Source organism: Phocoena sinus, chromosome 16 (genome assembly GCF_008692025.1).
Source record: "Phocoena sinus isolate mPhoSin1 chromosome 16, mPhoSin1.pri, whole genome shotgun sequence".
Classification (NCBI taxonomy): Eukaryota; Metazoa; Chordata; class Mammalia; order Artiodactyla; family Phocoenidae; genus Phocoena; species Phocoena sinus.
In genome coordinates this window covers 74,682,483-74,703,269 of record NC_045778.1, presented here as the reverse complement: position 1 = coordinate 74,703,269, position 20,787 = coordinate 74,682,483, and the positions used below count along the sequence as shown (strand labels likewise).

Below are 20,787 nucleotides of genomic sequence, written 5' to 3'. Positions count from 1 at the left end.
TTCTGCTTCCACCTTGGCCGAGAGCATGCCACCACCCGCAGAACGATTACTAACGGAACAGGAAAAAGGTAACAGTGAGCGACAGGAAATGGCTCTGCGAGAGCAGCCAGAGGAGTGGTCTCACACGGGGCCTCCCTTGCACAGAAGCCCCTGCCCACCAGACCAGGTTTCTCCCCTCCACCCAGGCTTCCTTCATTGCCAAGGGAAGGGCCAAGGGCCTGACAAGCACACCTGTGGGGATCTGCACAGGGAGACACCTGCTGACCTGAAGTCACGGTCAATCTCCTTCCCAATTCCCGCTGCTTGTGTCACCCTGGGAAGCGAAGCCTCCTTTGCTAATGCACTGATAACACAATGTGCTTAAAGACCTTCTGTGGAAAGGCAAGCTGAGGTTCAGAAAGACTGACTGTGAGTGTGATTCAGCTGCCCTTGAATTCGAATGCTCACCAGAGGGGCGGCTTGACACAGACTGGCTGCCATCCTCACCAGCCGGTCTGTGACATGTTCCAGGCTCTCGGGCCTCTCTGCTCAGCTGCTGCCGAGCTGCGCCTGGTCCGCTCCTCCCTTCCCACAGTCAGGCAACAGCTCACTGCCTATCTGCTGGCCTCCAATCCAAAGCACATTTAACTTTCAAGATGCCCTATGCTGGAATTTCTTCTTTTTTCTCTCTGCTTATTAAGGCCAGCATTCTTTTCTCCTTTAGCTAGTTGACGGTTGAATTAATAAAGTCTATCCTGACAAGCATTGAACTAATAAACAATATAAAGAGAGCTGGGTTTGCCCATGGCCTTCAAAAATTCTATGCAACCTACCTAGGCAAAGAAAGGGCAAGAAGGTTAGCCAATCACAGGACCAATGAATGGGTCCTGGGTTTCTTCTAGGACATTTAGCCAAAGCACTGGCCTGGGAACAAGCATTCCCAGGACAGGCTCTTCCTCTCCATGGATCTCAGTTCCTTGTCCGATGGGGCAGACTGATTGATATCTAAGGGTAGAGACTACGATTTTATCTAAAAACACCTCCTGGTGGGTGTCACGATACGTGCCACTGTGGACATCCAGGAGGAGAAGACAGGAAGGCCATTTCCTCACCTCTGAGAGCCACAAGCAGAGCCCTGCCCACCCAGGAACTCAGAGGCAGCTCTATGCTGGGGCCCGAGCCCCCGCAGCCCAGGTTCTCCGGGTTCAGCAAAGCGGCTCGGATGCTGGAGGGCCGGCAGCTCGACGGACTCCTGAGGCACCAGCCCAGCACCCGGCCTGGTGCGCAGCAGCTCAGAGAACACAAAGGCCTGGCTGGGATGAAGTCCCTTTTTATTTATCATTTCTGTAAATTATACACATTTAAATTTTTAGCAATAATTTATAACAGTCACACCTCATATAGTTCAGTCATTGGAAGAAAACAAAGAATATTAAAGAACAGTGCCTTCAGAGAGGAGGTTACTGTAACACATCACTGGAGTTAAAATCCAAAATATACAAGACTCCACATACTGGAACAAAACATAAAGCTTACAATTTCTCTATGAGCCTATGAACCTGAAATTACAAAATTTAGCAACTGCCTAAATCAGGAAATCAACAGTTCTGTTTTCAAGGTAAGAAAACAAGGAATGCTATGGTAAGTCACCTTTACTGCTTAAATGTTTCTGCTCTGTTTGTACCTGGAATGACTGTATATAAACACAGGCAAAGCACAGATTTCAGAATAGGTCTCACAAACTCCTTTTACTATAGATTTAAATCTAGTCAATGAGAAAAGCAATTCAGTTGCTTGGATCTTAAGTTTTAAAAAAATTAAAAGTGTTTCCAGGGACTCTTAAAACTGTCTCCAAAAGTATAAAATGTTATACTTTCAAAATCTGAAGCATTCCCATCTTTGTCTGAGATAAATACAGGTCCTAGAACCTGCTCCTGACAGCATAAATGTTCACATACTCTGTGCACATGTAGTGAAACAGCCCACAGGACCCCGGCAGGGACGGCATCGTCATGAGCCTGGGCTGTGACCGTCCACAGCCAGACCAACGCCCGGCCGACTGCTCGCGAGGCCGCGTGCCATGGTACATGCTGACCTGTCACTCTTCAGTCAGTTCTTGCTTGGGAAACTCCAGCTCATTCAATAAGTCTTTGCCAGCTGCTCCAGCTTTTGAAGCAAAAAACACCGCTCCCTGTTTAAAACCGAGGTTCTTCAAACTTCGGGCATAATCCGCATATATAGCGGAGATGAGTTTCTGTAAACCACAGTTAAGGAAAAGGAGGGCAAAAAGGGCTCCACCAGCTGCCCACAGGCCAGAAACAATGACCAGCTCTGCTGGAGTGTCCACAGGAGGGCAGCACGGGAGAAGCACACGTACCTCTTCCCTGGGGGAGGGCAACTCCTGGCGGGGGGAGGCGATGTTTCAGTGTGTAATGTCCCTGCACTTGCACCAGCTGAGCCCAGAGCCTGTCCTTCTACAAGACCCAACTAACATCCTCCCAGGTTCTCCAAGGTCTAAATGCACTTAACGACTGGAGAAAGAAGGATGACAGAAGTGAAACTCACGTGCATACCCTCATGCCATTTGAAAGTCGGAGAGGCTGGTGGTTTAAGAGGCAGATGAGCTTCACTGAGAGGTTCTATTTACAAAGCCTGCCCCAAGGCAAGAGCTCCAGATAGCTGGGTGTTGGGATTTTAGACAGCCCTGTTCCACTGTGTTCTGATATCCAAAATGGCTCCTTCAAACTAGAGCCAACTTCCCCAGTGCCTAGATATATGACACTGAGTTCAGCTTAATTTTCTGTAAAAAATTATACAGAAAATCAAAACCGTGACATGTAGAAATGAGGCCACAATATAACAATTCAAGAAAAAGTGCAATGATATAACAACAAGGCCTCTGCAAAAACAAGGACCTGGGAGTTGGATTCTCAAGCTCATTCTTTTCAAAGAAACACGTGACTCAAGTGACGTGTAGAAGAACTGAAATGCTCCTGGTCATACGTGGACCACAGTGACCTGCCTGCACGACACGTCTCTCTGAAGTGCTGCTGTGTCTTGTTCCATGTTAGACTGTCCCTATGGATAACAGCAAGTCTTTCTTTTTATTCTATTCCAATATGCATTTATTCCAGTAGCAGCCTCCTTTACCTTTCCTAAACTAGTCTTCCTCTATCTTCTTTTTAAGTTCAAACAAAACATTACAAAATTCGGGCTCCCTCCCCTTTACAGCCCTTCCTGACCCTCCGTCTATCTCACAGCTGATGCCGGTGGTGCAACAACCTTCTTTCTGATTCCGTCCCTCTCGTTTCTCCCTCTTTCCTGGCTCTGGAGGGTCAGAATACAGATCTTTCTCGATAGAATAGCTCTTCCCCGGCAGCACAACCGAGAGAGATTCTAAAACCCGCTACGGCATCTGCTTCCTCCTCAGCACACATGTCCCGGCAAAGGATATCTGTGTCCTCGCTGACTTCAATCGCACGGTACTTGAGACAAGCTTCCACAAACAAAGCCGCTCTGTCGAAGTACCTCATGCTGCTCAACAGAACACGAGTTAGGTGCTGTAATTTATGGTATCTGAGAGAACCGTCCCAGGGTGTGTTTCTATGTAAAGACTTGTACACACTCTCCCCGGAAGCCCGAGTGCTGCGTAAGTCACACCGTTCTCAGCCCCGGCTTAGAGGAAAGGAAGGGAGAATTCTCACGCCCCAACCTCCCACTCTTTTTTATTAATACTTAAAAAAAATCTGTGAAATCGTTGAATTTCACAGAAATCTACAGAGATAGGACAAGTATCCACGTACCCACTGCCCAGATTTAACAAGTAAGCTTTTGTAGTATTTGCCTCAACCTACCTCCCTTAGATTTTAAATAAATAAAATGTCCTATAACAAGTGATGAGTATTAATTACCCTTCAAGGTTCTCAGAGGGGACACCTCCAACTTGCCACACTTTCTTCACCCTTCCTACTGCCTTCTAGCCTTCATCTCAGTTGCTCTACTCAAAGATGAATTGTCCCCAATTCTCTGAAGACTTTTTAAATTCTTTTTAAACAGGTACCTGTTAGGTGTGACTAGCATATTGGTAGGAAAATAACACAGTTCCTAGACCAAATGAAGAATTAATAAACACAGACTGTTCCATCCCTTTAGGTTTCTTTTTTAAATAAACCTAAAATGTATGCTTCTCCCTTCACTCCCGACACTGAGGACTACCCTCCACCCGGCAGAGCCTCAGGACAGCGTAAGGTGGTTAATCCCGGGTGGTCCTGACCAGCCGTGGACACTGGGTGTACCTGTGAAGCGTCTCAGCCACGCTGGAAAAGCAGCCCAGGGAGAGGAGGACCAGGAGGGCCTTTGACTTCTGGTTCACTTGAGGGGAGCAAAGGTGGTCAACCCAGCGCTTTAAAACATCAGCACACTCTTCTGGATTTAAACGGACCTGGGAAAGACGCCCACGTTAAAAACAGAGACATCCTGCACTACAGAAGGGAAAAGAATTGAATCGAAATGGCATCTGTACCTATGAAACAAAGCTCGGCTCTGCTCTATTACACACCCCCTGATACAGCAGCATCACGACCAGCAGTGACGGGGACCCACACCTTCGGGACCGACAGGCCTGGCAACACCTCTGGGCTGAGTCTGGGCTCACACCCCAGTAGGGAGAGGAGGCAGCTGCTTTCACTTAATTGCTACGAACGCAACCTCCAATTCGCAATAAGAAATGTAATTTATACTCAAAGAATAAGAGGATGAAAGTTGCAAGAAAATATTCGCAAAGCCGCTTTGCAGCCACAAAAATGCTTCTAAATCTTGAGTCCAAAGTTCAAGACTGAACTTTCTATCCCAAGTGTTCAAGGCACCTCCTAGAGTCACCTACTCTGGCGAGCCACGCTGCCCGGCTCCACTCGCCGTAGGTCTGCAGGTAGCGGCAGGCATCTGCAGCTTTGTCTATCAGGCAGAGCAGCTGAACACCCTCTGGAAGACAAAACAGCAGCCCCACAAGTGACACTGGAGCTGTCTCCCTGAAGTCACTACAGAGTAAAACCACCATTTGACTTCAGCTGGTCTTGGACATTTTATACCTACCTATTGGAGACATTACTGACTTAAATTTTAAAATAAAATATTAAAATAGGGCTTTACAATGTTACCACTCAAATGAACAGGGTTGGAAGTACAAACACAGTCCAGAAAACAAACAAGTAAAGCCTACCTCACTCACTGGTTTTCAGCATTTAGGGTGCCCAGGTTTATCCAATTTATGCCTATTGTCTTGGCAATTATTAATAGTGCCCCATTTACTCTTTAAAAAGCACTCTGGTCTAGATGACTAAATTATATGGTCATCTTATCAACTGCTAGCAATAATCTTTCCACTTTTCTCCAGTGTATATAAAAAAGAAAGAAATATCCCTAATAACCAATTACTTTCCAGGAGTGGGTCTGATTTTCCAGAGTATTAACGAATATACCCCAAAACATGCCTTACCTGCCAATTTCCCATTGGCAATCATATTAGTTGCCACGAGCTTAATGGTGCTCTGGGAGGGGCCTGACGAGGTGACAGTTGTGACCAAGCAGGCTTTCAGTGAATCACAGTAATAATGCTGGTTATCTGCGCTTGTTTCCAATAACAACTGCACAGCTCTGTCTGTCTAATAAGAGAAACAGTTCTTCTAATTACGAGGCCATTTTCCTCCAACATAACCTTTTAAAATTCATAATTTGGAACACTGAGGTTTTCAGCTTAAAGAGGACTTTTCTCAAAAATGTTCGTGAACAATTGTTTACGTATACACAAGTTGAACAAAAGTACAACACTGCTTCTTTAGGACAAATGTAAAACCACATTCTGGTTTATACAGGTGCTTATGTAAGCTTTGCACCAGTCAATTCAAAGACACAAAACCAAAACCAAACAAAACTAGTTAGGCCTCATGTGACATTATGGAAGCCAAAATTACAAGCTGGTTAACCATATATATCTTTGCTTTCTCAGAACGTTTGTTGGTCTTATTTCGAAAGAAAGCATAATTTATACTTATACTTTTAAGGAAACACTATATAGTGTGTGTGTGTGTGTGTGTGTGTGTGTGTGTGTGTGTGTGGTATAAGTAATGCTGTAAATTACTAATCAACTAGGAACTCCCTGAAACATGAAAAGAGTTATAAAAACTGACATACTTGACCCAAGAGAAGTAGCTGGTCTGTACATTTCCTGGTATGATCATAAGTTGACCGTTTCACCTCCTGGAGATTAACCCTCTCCAGCTGAAATTTCTAGAGTAGAAAAATAAAAGAGAGAAAATTGAGGCTGGATTTTAAAACTTTTGACTTATTTAAATTATACTTAAAGTCATTTTAGTAAACATTACTTTGACTTCTGAGGTTATTAATCAGCTTCATAGAAATCTAACAGCTTAATAAGAATCTAAGAAGAAAAAATGTTGAAATGTATTCTAATCTGTGTGCAAGTTTGCCTGCTTACAGAAACTGGCACTTCAGTAGAGCTGGAAAAAAAAATCTCTGTGTAATTTAGTACTCTACTGGAAGTTAAAAAAATTATGAAACTACCTTTATATATATAGAACAGCAAATTTAAACCAAGTAAACTGTTTGTTATTTATAGAAAATTAATAAAATGAGAAAATTAAAATGAACCAAGTTGAAAAAAATTTTAAGACCAAAAAAAATTAGAACTGTTAATAAAATTTTAATGTCTATTAAAAAACTCTGTAAGCATTTATGAGCTTTTCAAGTACTGAGTCAATCCTTTTTTATGTGAATGTGCCAAGGGACTCATTTCTATTACACGGACCTTTACTTAGTGCGAAAGTCTCCCAAGGTTAAGATACTTACAAAGACAGAGCTTTAAAGGTTTTTAATATATGAAACATAATACCTGAAAATAAGCATTTTCACAGAGCACATCATAACATATATCTAGTGGGTTGTTCACTCTGTCTCGAGGAGCAGTTTCTTTAGCAGCTGGTGTGCTTGCTGCCTTCTCCTGGGACAAGCTGTGCAGGTAGTGGGCAGCGACAGTCCAGAAGTGCAGCTCCGATTCATCGCCATAAAGCCTGGCAAGGGTGAAACCAAAGTTTCCACTGAACTCACACAGCAGAGTGGGGCCTGGATGGGGGCTTCCCACAGTAGCTTCAAGTGCTGGGAGCATGGTGCTGGCATGTGAAAGACCACGTGCTGGGCTGGGTGGAAGAGGTGAAGCTGCAAGTCCTCCAGCCCTGTTACTGGGTCTCGAACGGCACAGGGCTCTGACTGCATGAGGCCCCTTCAGACCCAAATCCCCCTTTGTTCTGTGTTAAGAGGAACACCACGGTTCTGAAGCCTGGGCCATTATTTACCTGGTTTGCCATTAGCATACCTTTCAATCTGGACCAACTAAGGAAGAAGTTCCTCTGGAATAACTGACTAGATAAGGTGTGGAAATCATATGCTATTTATTCTCTGGGGAGTGGAGGGAAATGTCTTTTTTTATAAGGGACAACTCTACTGTACAGTAAGAATGTAGAGGTTATTACTTCTAAATATAAGTTATTGGTACATTTAATACCAATATTGGTACACCAATATATATAGGTATATTTATGCACTTTGTAGCTGATACTTTAAAACACTGTCTGTAGGAGGGAGTCTTTTCAATAGAGAAGGCCTAGATCTCATGTTTAAAATGTGGGGTTTTTTTTCCTATTTGTAGTACTACTTTCAAAATTAATTGTAAGCCAACTATAAAGGATGAACTGATATATTTTCTAAAATCCGAAAGAGTCTGGTCTTAACGAACAACCTTAATAAAAGAAATGAGTTAACCTGAAATTCCCTGTGTCTTACACAAAACATTTCAAACAGAGTTACCTTGAAACAAGCAGGCATCTCTGCAAGAGAGTAAATTCCGGATCGAGCAAGAGTTTCTTTATGTCACTGTGGACAGGAATCCAGACAAAGGCAAGACAACATTTTTGAATCCAACAACAAAGGAGATAAATCAGTAACTCTTAAAATGAAACATCCTACCCAAAGGGTATGCTTAGAACTTACAAAAGAAGTCACTTTGCTGTGACCCTGAAACTGCAAAAGCTTCCAGGGCTTAGAGTGTATCTAGGTTTGGAGAAGCAGTACCCATCAACCACCACAGCTTAAGGCTCTAATTGTGATTCACCTTCTTGCTTCTTGAAGCAGTTCAGCTCATGTTTTTAAAAGTATGAACAGCTGTCTAACTATAGGAACAAGAATGTCATTGTTGATAAAATGATTTTGCTGATAATCATCAGGAACAGTACATACTTTAGAGACGATGCATTCAGAATTTATTCTTGAACGTATTCAAAAATTAAAATATTTAAGGAAGAAAGGCTAGTGTTCTTATAAATTGCTATTTCTAAAATAGCCAAATATAGAATATTTATAAATCAGGAAGAAGGGAAGATAGTCTTTAAATCTATTCTTTTCCATTTAAACATAAAGGCTAACCTTGGAAGAGAGAAAACAATAAAGTAATTACTTCGAATTTGACATCAATAAAATATTCTATTATCGTTAATTTATTAAGTATTAAAATACTTGTGGCAGAGTCTAGATTGCAAAAACATGTTATGTTTTACCAAGAACTCCTTGTGGACCCATATTTTTCTACTTCCTTTCCAATATTATTCCCAGTACATATTTTTAAATGCTCTTGGCTCTAGGGAGCATGTTAATTTCTTAGCCAGAATAGTGCACACACAGCTCCTGACACAGAGAGCTCACTTTAGGAGAGGGAAGTGGACACACAAGAATCGCCCTGTGTACACCCTCTAACACGAGGCTTCGCAGGGGACCTGTGCTGGAGGCAGGCTGAGCTATAAGACGTCCACTGCACAGCAATCTGAACCTTACTTCCACAAGACAAAGATTCTAAAGGGAAACACACCTCTGTGAACAGAATGGTCTCTCCGTGGGCCACTAAATATTTTCTAAAACAAAGCTTATTTTAATTTTAAAAAGCCTAAATCATTATGCTTTTCTTTTTCATATTCTTATCTTCTAATAAAACATAGCTAGAGTGCTTACTTAGACAATGAGTTCAACTGCTCTTGAAGGAGATTCTTTATTTCTTCATTTTCTGGATAATCACTGTACCAAGAAAAGATTTTAAATGAGTTCATTTTCTCTTCACTTACAATTTTTTTATTTCACTTACGATTTATTTCTTCACCAGAAAAAAAGTTGTATTAATATAGAAATAACTTCTTTGTAGTCCTTGGTTAAAAACCTGGTTGTAGACCAAAACAGCAACAGTCTACTCAGGAACCTACCAATCATCTTTAAGGTCTGCTTTTATGTTATTTAGTCAAAACCAAGAAATGAGTACAGAAAGTCTCCTTGGCCTTCAAGAAACCAGAAAATTGATCAATGAGCTCTAAAAACTATTAGATTTAGATTCATGTTAATAAGGAACTTAGCAATGACTAAAGGAATCTGCTTGTTCTGCTCTGCAAAATGACCATTCATTTCTTTAAGTAGATACTTCTTGGAGAAAAGATACCTCATCATATTATTATCTTTTTAATTCCCCTAACCCAGGCCTATCTGTGCATTCCACATGGCATAAGTCCTGTAACACCTGTGGTAGTTTAACTAATAACCACTAATAATGTGAATATTTTTTTGCAATGAGGCAGACTATAAAACATAAAATACCTCTGAAGTAGGCCCCTTCATGCTGCTTCTAAAAGAATTAATCTTGTTCCCAAATTCCTCTTGGCCTCAACTGGCCCTCTTCACACTCAGTATGCCATGCCCCATGTTCAGACAGTAAGACTACCACAAAGCCACCTGAGAGCAGCACGTGTACTCACAGCTGTCCACAGGCTCACGCTTCCCCAAAGTCCCCAGAGGGGTGAAGACAAGAGGCAGATCAGTGATTCTTTTAGTGTGTCTGCCATTACTGCCTCAGCTCGGTTTTAAGGTTCCAATCCCTATAGGCCCTGGAGACAGGTTCATGGGTGTCCTTCAATCTTAAATCAATTAGGAAAGGAAAACAAAAATGCAAAAAAACTTACATATGAGAAATGTCTAAAGAATACCGTCCATTCCAAGGCTGATGTAATAAGAAAGCTTTCAAGGCGAGGGCGGCCCTTGGAACAAGGAGATACGGGCACCACACGGGTTCTAGACAAGAAAACAGTTTTTGCTTTTAATAAGTAAAATTTTATACTACTATAAAGCTTCAGCTGTAGACAGTTTACAGAGAAGTCAGCAGAGAATGGTGTTTAAGTCTGGTGGCAACTCAGAGTATATTCAATGTAATCACTACTTACGACACAGGGGCTAAGAGTTGGGAAGAAAGCAAGATTGAAGAGTCTCTGACCCCATAGTGATACTATTTAAAGTGCTTGGCAACAGCATCATACTAAATGTTATTAAAGTCTCATACTCTTGAATTCCTTTTAGATGCTGCTAAAAAGAATATTAAGATTGTTTTATGCCATTTCATGCCCCTGATAATAGGCAGTGTGGGCAAGAAGGATTCTCCAACTCAAAAACAGGGATTCCAATTTCCAATTTTCTACATTTGTCTGACCTCCCCCTTTATGGGGGGTGGGGGAAGGTATCAGACAAATGTAAATAAAGGCCAGGTGGAAGAAGAAGACTATCTAAGCTATTCTAAGAAAACGTATTTGAATCAATGTATTATGATTTTTTTACTTGTCATCAAGGAGAATTGAAGAAAATATATTAAATATTATATCACTGCACATGACCTCAAATGATTTTATTTTTATCCAACATCAGTAAGTCCAAAATACATTTCTAATTCCTCAGAATAGGAATATATTATATCAAACAGATTGATATTTTTCCAAGCTCAAATCAGCACGTATCTGGCAGCAAACACAGACATCTTTTTCCTAACTCCATATTTACACTCTCACCAGTTTTTATTCTTTAACATTTATTGAGTGTTGTTCTGAGTTTAAAGTTCAATATGTGGAAATATGCACAATTTTATTGTCCTTTCCCCATTATTATTTAAAAATTTTTCCCTTTCTGGCTGAGGTCACACCAACAGAGATTGGATAGGAATAATTTTTTTTTTTTTTTTTTTTTTAGTATTAGGAAAACTTTAAAAGAAAAATGTAATCTAAAATCTGGCTGCATGCCAGCCGTTCGGGTATGGTATTAAACATGTGCTAATGATGGGCTCTAATTCTGGAGTCAGTTTAATTTAAAAACAAGTACCCTGGCTATGGAGATTTTTAGATACAAATTTTAAGTTAAAGGTCAAAGAAAAGCTTCTCAAACATTTAGATTATATTTGCACACTTCTTTACCTAGAATTAGTAACTAAAAGAAAAATCATCCTTGAAATTCCCTCCATTTTCCTTAATAACTTTATGTTTAAAATAGTATCTATGCTTGTCCTTCCCTAGGAGGAAGTCCTGTTACTTCCGCAGAGCTGGCAGATGTCTCAAGGACAGATATGGGAATGCAATGCTCAATTTCTGCCTCAGCAGATGGCAGATACGGTTACAGAATAAGAAATGGTGGTTCCCAAATACAGTGGCAGGGTGGGACAGTGACAAAAACAAAAGCACACCTAATGTAAGGTAGCCCAGCCAACATGAACAACAACTTGGTAGTGCCTCAAGCACAAATATAACATGAAGGGGCAGGTTTTCAAAACACTATTGCCTCTGAATGTGCCAAAGATTGACTCTACAAAGGTATAGACAATTCCCAGAGCTGACAGTTTCTAAGATGAAACTCAATAAATGACTAAACAATTCTCTAATGAAATTTTTTACAGATCAGATAGCTTAGAGTATACACCAAATATATGCTTGGAGAAAACTTAATGAAGGAAGTCTGATTTTCAAGTAGATTGATGGGTGCATTCACAAACTTTTCATCCTTCTTTTACAGTCACAGTTATTTTTGCTAAAATATTTTTCATTCTGGAAAAAAAAGTCTCAAAGCATAAACCATACAAAACCATACAAAAAAGGGTAAGGTAGTGCAATCATCTAATTTTGTTTTGACTGGCCCTTTAACAAGCCATAAGATGGGCATCAAAATTCATGATACTCAGAACACTTTCCAAAGTGATTTCTCCATGATGCATGGTTGAGAAAGACATAAGGCTCACTATTAAAAAGCCAGCAGCACCTTATCACTAGATTTATGTCCTCTAATGAGTTCTCCTAAAGTCTGAGGAAGCCATTTTTATAAATGTAAACATCTTTGATCTTTTGACAGAGCACTCAGAAAAGGGTCAAGGAAGGGGCGCTTGGTAAACCAGAGTCACGGAATGATTGACGTCTACAGTTACAAAGAGTCTAGCATCTCAGCAATAAAAACACTCAAGCTTTAAGTTAATATATAATATTTTCTTAAACTCAGATTCCTAGAAAGCAAGATTGAGATGAAACAGAAGCATCTCTCTCCCCTGAAGAGAGCAGCTGGTGCAAAATAAAGACAGGTTTCCAAGCATCCTTTCCCTAGAACTCCATACCAGTTAACTCCTGTTCATCCATCCTAAAACAGGTGGACTTCATGGACATCTCCAGGACCCTGATACACCCATCATCTGAAGCCAGGATCACTTTATCTGATGTACACCAGTCCACGTCCAGTATCCGAAAGGTTACATTTCTTCCACTTCTTAAACTGCTCACCATCTGAACCTTCAAGAGTGAATTTGATTGTCACTTTCACAAAGAAAAGAAAGATGTTAATCATTCTGGATTAAACAGTCAAGGAAAGACAGCGCCTGTGGCAAAGGTCCAGTTTACGTTCAAAACTGAACAGTCTTTGGCAGTCTACCTTCCACATGCAGACTGCTTTTTAAAGGTCCCAAAGATAGTGATAACATTAAAAATCTGTTGAGCTATCACCTTTAAAACAGAAATACTGTGAAAGAAAAATTTTAAAGGAAGAAAACTTTTAATAAGCTTGACAAACCCATTACATAGTTTTCATTTCTGAATCAGAAGGAAGAAAAATATACATAGTTCCTGTGGCCAGCAGCTTCATTTGCAGTGTACCCACGTGGAGCTGGGCCTACCTCTTTAGTATCCCATACTTCAGCTCCATCATTGTACATTGCTATTAATTTTTGGTTTCCTTTACCAGGGGCAAAACGAATCTTCCTCACCCAACTTCGGTGTGTAGGTATTCCTCTGAGGACAAACAAACAAAAACCAAAACACCAATATGAAGTAGAGTAATATCTCATCATCAAGAGATATGTCCAATGTCTCTTTCTATTTCTGTTTTTGACAAGGTCTAGTGATGTGACAGGAGAATCTCTGCTTTCTGGGACAGGGGCCACGTATAAGAGAAAGTGTCTGCTCTTTAACAATGGCTGGAATAGTGTCCCAGGACTTCTGCATGAGCCACCTGCAGATAAGGGTCCTCTATGAATGTTCCAGAGTTTGGCTCAAGGCCCTTCCTCCCAAGTTCAGTGACAAGAGACCCAATGGTCCAAGCTCCACATGACCATATTTGGTGACCCTGCTTATTACCAAGTCACAAGCCTCCAATGGAACCATACCAAGAGATTTTTTTTTTAAACCAAATAACACGATTGCATTTTTGACTCATACCTGGATACTCTGCCTTTCAAATCCCAAAAATTTAAATTTCCATCCACATCTCCAAGAACTAATGTATCACCTTTCCAAGCGATGCAGGTAATACTACCCATACTTCCCTAGAAAACAACAGCAACAAATACACATCAATTTCACCACTTATAAGCAGTCATAACAGAGAAATATTTTTATTTAATAACTGTGATAAAATAATAAAGATATTTTAATAAAACCTAATTAAAAATGGTTTTGCTTTAGTAAGAACGTCATCAAACACTAACAGAGTTCAGACACTACGAGAGCTACCTAGCATTTCGATTTCAACTAGGAAGAACCAGGAGATTTCAATTAGATAGACATTGTTATCTGAACTAGGTTTATAGAAAAGGGATGTCTTTTGAGGGAGAACTACTTCAGAGAAAAGAAAATTAAAAGAAGAAAAAAAGAGAAGGAAAGGACACCCTTTCAAGAGAGCTCCTGTCTCCAAGTTATCCCTCACTGCAAAAGGATAAATAAATCTATTCTGGGGGAAACTTAAAGCTGTTTCACAGCTAACTGTTCAGCAATTTTTCTGTTGAAAGAGAGGATCCATCACTATGTAGTACATCTGAAACTAACATAATATTGTATGCCAACTATATTTCAATTAAAAAAAAAAGGAAGAAAAAGGGGATCCAGAGCTTCACTGATACCTTCTGGAATAAGGAAGGTGAAGAGATACTGGGTATTAAAGGCATCTGCACAATTTGAACTCACAGAAAGCTCTGCAGAGAAGTTACACAGGGAAACACAAGTATGAGAAAGAAACACTACTGTAATAAATCCAAGTGGGGAGAAAGGAGCTTCAAGATCTAACACATGCACAGAGGTCATGTGATGGAGAGCCGAGGAGCCTGGGCTCTGGGGTCAGCTGCCTGGGCGTGAATCCAAGCTTTATCATTTAATTTGCTGTGTGATTTGGGGCATGTTTACTAATCTTTCTGTGTCTAGAATTTATCATCAATAAAGTATGGTAAGCTCACAGAACTTGAGGAGTTCCTATTAGTGTTAATAAATTTCTACAGGTAAAGGCTTTATGACAATGCCTGCCACAGAGTAAACAGTCAATACATGTTAGCTATTAAATAATATTATTGCTCAATTACTTTTCTACTTATTCTCTACTTATATTAAAAGAAATCTTGTTTCTTAATTTATAGAACAATGTAAAACTTCACGTGTTTAGCTCTCATGCCATCGATAGTAAGAAGGAGGAAAGCTCCAAGGGTTTGCCAAATTGGCTATTAGTAGACTTGCACACACACCAAATACTGTGTAAATCATAATGTTAGTCAAGAAACAGAAGAAAAAATTGGATTAAGTATTTTAATGAATTCAATTAATAAAAAACTTAGAAAGCTATGTTAAATAGAGTTCTGTATAGTATAAAGATCTTATTTCTATTCTCCTGACCATATTAACAGAATGCTTAAGAATTTGCCTTTAAATTTACTTTTTCAGTCTTAAATTTTTTTTTACATTTTATAATCTTAGTTTCTAATTTCTAAATATTAGAATATTAAAGTTTAAATTTGCCCAGAAAGCAGTGTTACCAGCTTAGAATTACAAGTGATGTATTAATACAACTGCACAATTAAACAACTCAGACCTTTCTACCTAAGAGCTTGTTGATGGGATATAAACCATATGGAAAGTCTAAGGTGCTTTCAGAGGATGTGGCACAAACTTGCTTTGTGGCTACAAATAATCCCAAGAGAACCAGTGTAAGATTTAAAACTCTATGATAGAGTATTATTAGTTGACATCGATATGTTGCCTACGTGTAAAATATGATGTTCAAAAGATCAGAAGTAAGGCTGGCAGCAAAGCAAAGATATTCATTCTCTCCTGCTATTCTGGTTTTCTGAATAAAGGCAGTCAGTCAACTATAAACTCTCCATGAGAACATAATTTAAAATGTCAAGCTTTCTGCTTCTTTTCCATTTTTATATACTGTTAGTTCTGGGGCCAAAACTCAGGGGAAGTTTCAACTCAAAACAAATGTTTAACACTTTACATTTGGGAGGAGGGTAAGATAAATATTGGATTAAAATAAACAAACAGGGCTTCCCTGGTGGCGCAGTGGTTGAGTCTGCCTGCCGATGCAGGGGACACGGGTTCGTGCCCCGGTCTGGGAAGATCCCACATGCCGCGGAGCGGCTGGGCCCGTGAGCCATGGCCGCTGAGCCTGCGCGTCCGGAGCCTGTGCTCCGCAACGGGAGAGGCCGCAACAGTGAGAGGCCCGCGTACCGCAAATTAAATAAATAAATAAATAAACAAACAAAACCTCTGCCTAAATTCTACATATTTATTAGTCATTGAAAAATATTTTGATTACTGCAAATAAAAATAATGAACCAAAACCAATTTCTCATGTTTTATATAGTAGATGCTTAATTCTCTTTCCCTAAAAATAATCTGCTCTAAAATACGCACTAATTTCACTAATAAGGCTGGATCCTTATTAGGATGGTCATTCCTTGAGGAAGCTGCTTCTAGCTGTGGAATAAAATGATCTGGCAGGCAGAATAGAGACTTGCTATATCCTGACTTCAGATCTCCATAAAACAGTGTAGCTGTGTGGTGCAATAATCCTGAAAGAAGCAGTTACAAAGAGAAAAATTCATGTGTCTAATGTTCAAAAATTTTTAACTTTTTTTAGGGTGGGGGGAACTAGAATCTCAAAAATTATTGGATTATTTCTATTCTAATCTCAAATGTGATGTGATTAGAAAACAAAGAGACTGAGCTATTTGCAAGTGCCACTATCGGAGTTCAGATGGGTCCTTCTCTGGAGTCTAGAGGAGCTCTGAATATTACTAAGAAAGCAAACTGACTTTCCAGAGGACAGCTCATTACACTGCAACTCTTATGCCCATACCCTTTAACCGTAGCTTTTCTTGCTACACTTAAAAGTTACTGCTCCTACTTATAACCACCAAATATCAATTTTTCACATTTGCATTATTTTCACACTAGTGAAAACTTTTGGCAATATTAGAGAGTTTAAAATAGACATTACTAAGTCTCAGATATCAATTGTTCTATATAACAGTAAAAATGTAATTACAGTTTGAAAAGCACTTTCACATGCTAGTTTCAATTTTTATCAATGAAGGTTTTTTGGATGCCCTCAATTCTTCTAAAGCTGTTAATAAGGAAGATGTGGTAGCCAGCCCCTAAGAGGCCCACCCCCCTACCTGATTCTGCCTTTGGTATTCACGTCCTTTGGTAGTCACCTCTCACAATGAACAGTGACCCAACAGCGTACTGTGAAAATGTGACTTCTGAAAACGAGGTCCTAAAAGACATTGCAGCTTTCTTTTTCTCTCTCTTTGATCACTCGCTCTGGAGGAAGCGAGCTGCCATGTCTGAGGACACTCAGGCAGCCCTATGGAGAGGTTCATGTGAGGAAGAACCAAGGCCTCTCATCACGGTCAGCATTAAGAGCCATGTGAGTGAGCCATGTGGGAAGGGGACTCCCTGCCCCAGCCAACATCCTCACTGCAACCTCATGAGGGTTGGCATTCACCTACAACATTCCATTTTTAGATGGCAATTTTAAATCAATATATATATATTTTAAAAACCATCTCATCCTCCAGTTAACGGTTATAGTATTATTCGTTAACAAAAACATTTTCTTCATCCATCCATTAAAAACAACCTGTGAGATACACATTGACACAATTAACTACAAAACCTTGGTTAGAGAACTCCACAAGCCCACAGGAGGATATATATGTTAGTAAATATTAATAAATATTTTTATACCTACAACCTGATTACTATTACCCAAAAATAATACTAGATCTTGGTCAAATCCTTCAGGGTAATGCTTGAAATGGAAAGAAGAGAAACTAGAGTCAGACAGACAGACCTGGCTTTAAAATGCTGCTCTGCCATCTCACTAGGCTGTGCAACCTGGGGAAAGTTACTCACTCTCCCTCAGTCTTGTCATAGATAAAATGTAAATAATTCCTCATGGATTATTACAGTGATAAAAATGAGTAACACACGGTTAAGTATTTAATCGAAACAGTTATAATGCTATTCTCTAGGAGTATGGAACAAGTTTAATCAGTGATAATAGCTCCTTAGTAAAGTTTATTTACATTACACTTTTCTGAGATAGTTTTCACACTCAGCTATGGCTTCACTGGATATAGAACCAATAAGGACTTTAATAAGAAATCTTAATGAAGATTTAATCACAGGTTGGACTCACATCTGGTGGAATCCGAGCGCTATCTTTCACTGAGTTTCCTTCAACAGTGAGATGATAAACTTGGCCATCATTATCGGTAAACACAAAATGCTCCCGGGCAGAGATGTTCTGACTGAGTTCAGATTTACTCTCAGCCTCCTGCAACAAGCTTTGGGATAGAGGAAAATAAGATAAAGATATTTCTTTTCCCTCAAGTGACATAATTAACTCACCCCAAATACAGATGCATTAACAGGGGGTCAAAACCATTAAAAAAAAAAGGCTGAAACTAATCTTTGCCTAGTAATAACAGGAAAACACAAATTACTCCCAATGCCACAAGTGAACACTTACCCTGCACAGAAAAATGTGGTCATCTAGACCTCACACAAGAAAAAAATCCTTTTTGCTGTTTCTGCTGCAGAACAGAGGCCTTACCTCGACTCATCATTCTCTCTGAAGTTTTTTATTCGTAAATTTAGTGGGGATGGGGGCGGGGTGGTACCTAAGTTAGAATCCCTAATACATTTCCTTTGGTGAACATAAATGACAATGTGACCCATCTGGATATTCGTGCTACATTCATTTGAATTTCAGAAGCTGAAGTTTATGGAGCAGCAGGGCACTGAGAATGATCATATTCACTAACGGGTGCTGACGTGTAGGTGTTACTGCACAGGTTACTGCTGCAAACTGCACCAAGCAATGCAATACTAAAACTAACTCTATAGTAATATGAGCATGTACTGAAACACCAACGTATGTTCTAAAGCAGACTAGAGGTGCCTTGGGATGACACTTGTCAATTTCCCAACCATGTCTTGGCTATTACAAATGACAGGGGCGGAAACAGGGTACCTGATCACAGATGACTCAACAACACTCAGCTCTGTATCTGAGACCACGGTCTGGCGGGCCATGGCCTCTCGGGTAGCCAGCTGTTTCTTTCTTAGGCTCTTCAAGTTGTGAGAAGGTGACCACTCCTGTGAAGCAAAGACAGACATGCCCGCAAGTGATCAGTTTCTCTGTCAAAGAACGCTTCCAGAAGAGCTGGGCATACCCGCCATTGCCCAGCGTCACTTATTATTACTACACATGAATTCACAATTTGTTCTTAGGTTTTACTTTTTTCAGAAAGGTTGAATGAATGCATCTTCATTACAGCTTATGGTAGAATATTTTAATGATCTACCTCTAATCTTCAATAACAGCTTAAGGGAAAAGAGCTTAATGGCCAACTCCAACAGGTTTTAAACTTTTGATGCTTTCATTTTTTACAGAATGAAAATAATACATTTAATTATGGTATCTCCCACTCCTTACCTCCCCACCTCCCCCTTAGGTACACAAGGTGAGATGATCACACTCCTCCAATCATGGCCCATTATCATCTGTAGGTCCACCCCAAACCTCTCCTTTTATTTATTTATTCCTGCTTATTCTAATGCATTTAATCTAACATCCTCTCATATGTATAAATTCTTAACATGTAGTTATTTTACATGCACATATTTGTGATCTGCATTAACAGTAGTGTGTTATATATCTCATCCTGTTTCTAACTCTTTTTACTCAGTGCAATGTATTCAAGTCCCACCTCTGTTGTTTCTGCATGTTATACAACACTCCATAGGTACATCTGCCAATTTTTAGCCTAGTTTTTAGTTTAGTTTAGTTTCTCAGCAAAAGACACCCAGATTGTCTCTATACTCTCCTCACGGCAAATTACACTGCAGTCAATATCCTCACAAAAGTTCCTGTATGACCAGAAGCTGATCAGCTGGAACACAGAGGATGTCTGTGTTTGCCTAAGTGCTGCCAGTTTGCTCTGCAGAATGGCTTCACTGGTCTAGATACCTATCAGCAGCGCCAAGGAATTCCTATAGCCCATATTACACCCACATGGGATGCTACCTGGCTTTCCACTTTTTGTTAGTCTAAAAGGTACATCATGGTTATTTTACTTTGCACATCTCAAAACCTATGAGTTTGAACATTTCCTCACATGCTTGTTTGGCCTTTTAGGTTTCCCTGCCATTCATTAACTGTTCACATGCTTGTTCGTCCTTCCACTGGGGCTCCTGTCGCTTCATTGCAGGAGTTCCCACAATACTAATCCCTTAGAGGGATTAGTTAACCCTTTGTCCATCTTAGACACTGGAAAATTTCTTTTTTCAACTTGTCTTCTATATTTAACCTTGACAATGGTCTGATTCATTGAATAGAAAGCACCAATCTTGATATAATCAAATTCATTCAATTTTTTTGCCTTTTGGTTTGAGCTTCAGATATCCTCTTTTGCCCCAGAATAGAAAAATATTCTCTGTATTTGTATTAATTTTATAGCTTTACTTTTTTTTACATTTAGGTCATTAATCCTGTGGAGCCCACCTCTGAATATGGTATTATGCAGAGATCCAGTATTTTTCTCCATAAAGTGAGACAGTTTCCCCAATACTGCCTACTAAACAGTCTGTCCCTCCTCTTGGGTTTGTGAGCTACTTTACTGTACATTCAGTTTCCAAACATTCATGGGTCTGTTAATGAGCTCTTTATTATACTGATCCATTTCTCTTTCTTGGGCCAATATGACATTGCTTTTATTTCTACGGTTTAATAATATGTACTGTATGGGGTAGGATGCGTCCGACCCCCACCCATACTGCCTACGTTACTCCTCTTTTTTCAAGGTTGACTATGACCTTTATTTTTCCATAAATATTTTAGAATGTTTATCATGTTCTTCAAAATATCTAAATTAAATTTTAATTGGAATTTAATATAATATTAGCTTAACCCATCCAAGAAAATAAGAGTTGTCTCCATTTGTTTAGATCATCTTCTCTGAATACACATTTTTGACAAGAAAATACACAGGAGTAGTGATTTCAATTCAAGCTAAAGAAAAATATTCATCACGTATATGCATACCTAAATAAACTGTTTACTTCTTAAATTGTAACT

The 20,787-nt window shown here is 39.7% G+C and overlaps 1 protein-coding gene across 3 annotated transcripts in view; it reads right to left on the bottom strand.

Annotated features, from left to right (window-relative positions):
• Nucleotides 1–1,292: 1,292 nt before the first annotated feature.
• Nucleotides 1,293–20,787, bottom strand: part of WDR11 (WD repeat domain 11) — a 55,216-nt gene continuing 35,721 nt past the window's right edge. For 2 of the 3 annotated variants that reach the window (XM_032608518.1, XM_032608517.1), the window contains exons 15-29: nt 18,682–18,806; nt 17,845–17,992; nt 13,590–13,696; nt 13,049–13,163; nt 12,497–12,668; nt 10,044–10,152; nt 9,052–9,114; nt 7,858–7,923; nt 6,887–7,064; nt 6,169–6,264; nt 5,474–5,639; nt 4,862–4,959; nt 4,275–4,420; nt 3,434–3,513; nt 1,293–2,235 (exon numbers count right to left, since the gene is read on the bottom strand). In XM_032608518.1, the coding sequence (XP_032464409.1) occupies nt 2,078–2,235; nt 3,434–3,513; nt 4,275–4,420; nt 4,862–4,959; nt 5,474–5,639; nt 6,169–6,264; nt 6,887–7,064; nt 7,858–7,923; nt 9,052–9,114; nt 10,044–10,152; nt 12,497–12,668; nt 13,049–13,163; nt 13,590–13,696; nt 17,845–17,992; nt 18,682–18,806 (1,827 nt within the window). In that variant the 3' untranslated portion in view covers nt 1,293–2,077. Of the gene's footprint in view, nt 2,236–3,433; nt 3,514–3,541; nt 3,655–4,274; nt 4,421–4,861; nt 4,960–5,473; nt 5,640–6,168; nt 6,265–6,886; nt 7,065–7,857; nt 7,924–9,051; nt 9,115–10,043; nt 10,153–12,496; nt 12,669–13,048; nt 13,164–13,589; nt 13,697–17,844; nt 17,993–18,681; nt 18,807–20,787 lie in introns of those variants that run through there. The other variant, XM_032608519.1, reaches the window with a different exon arrangement.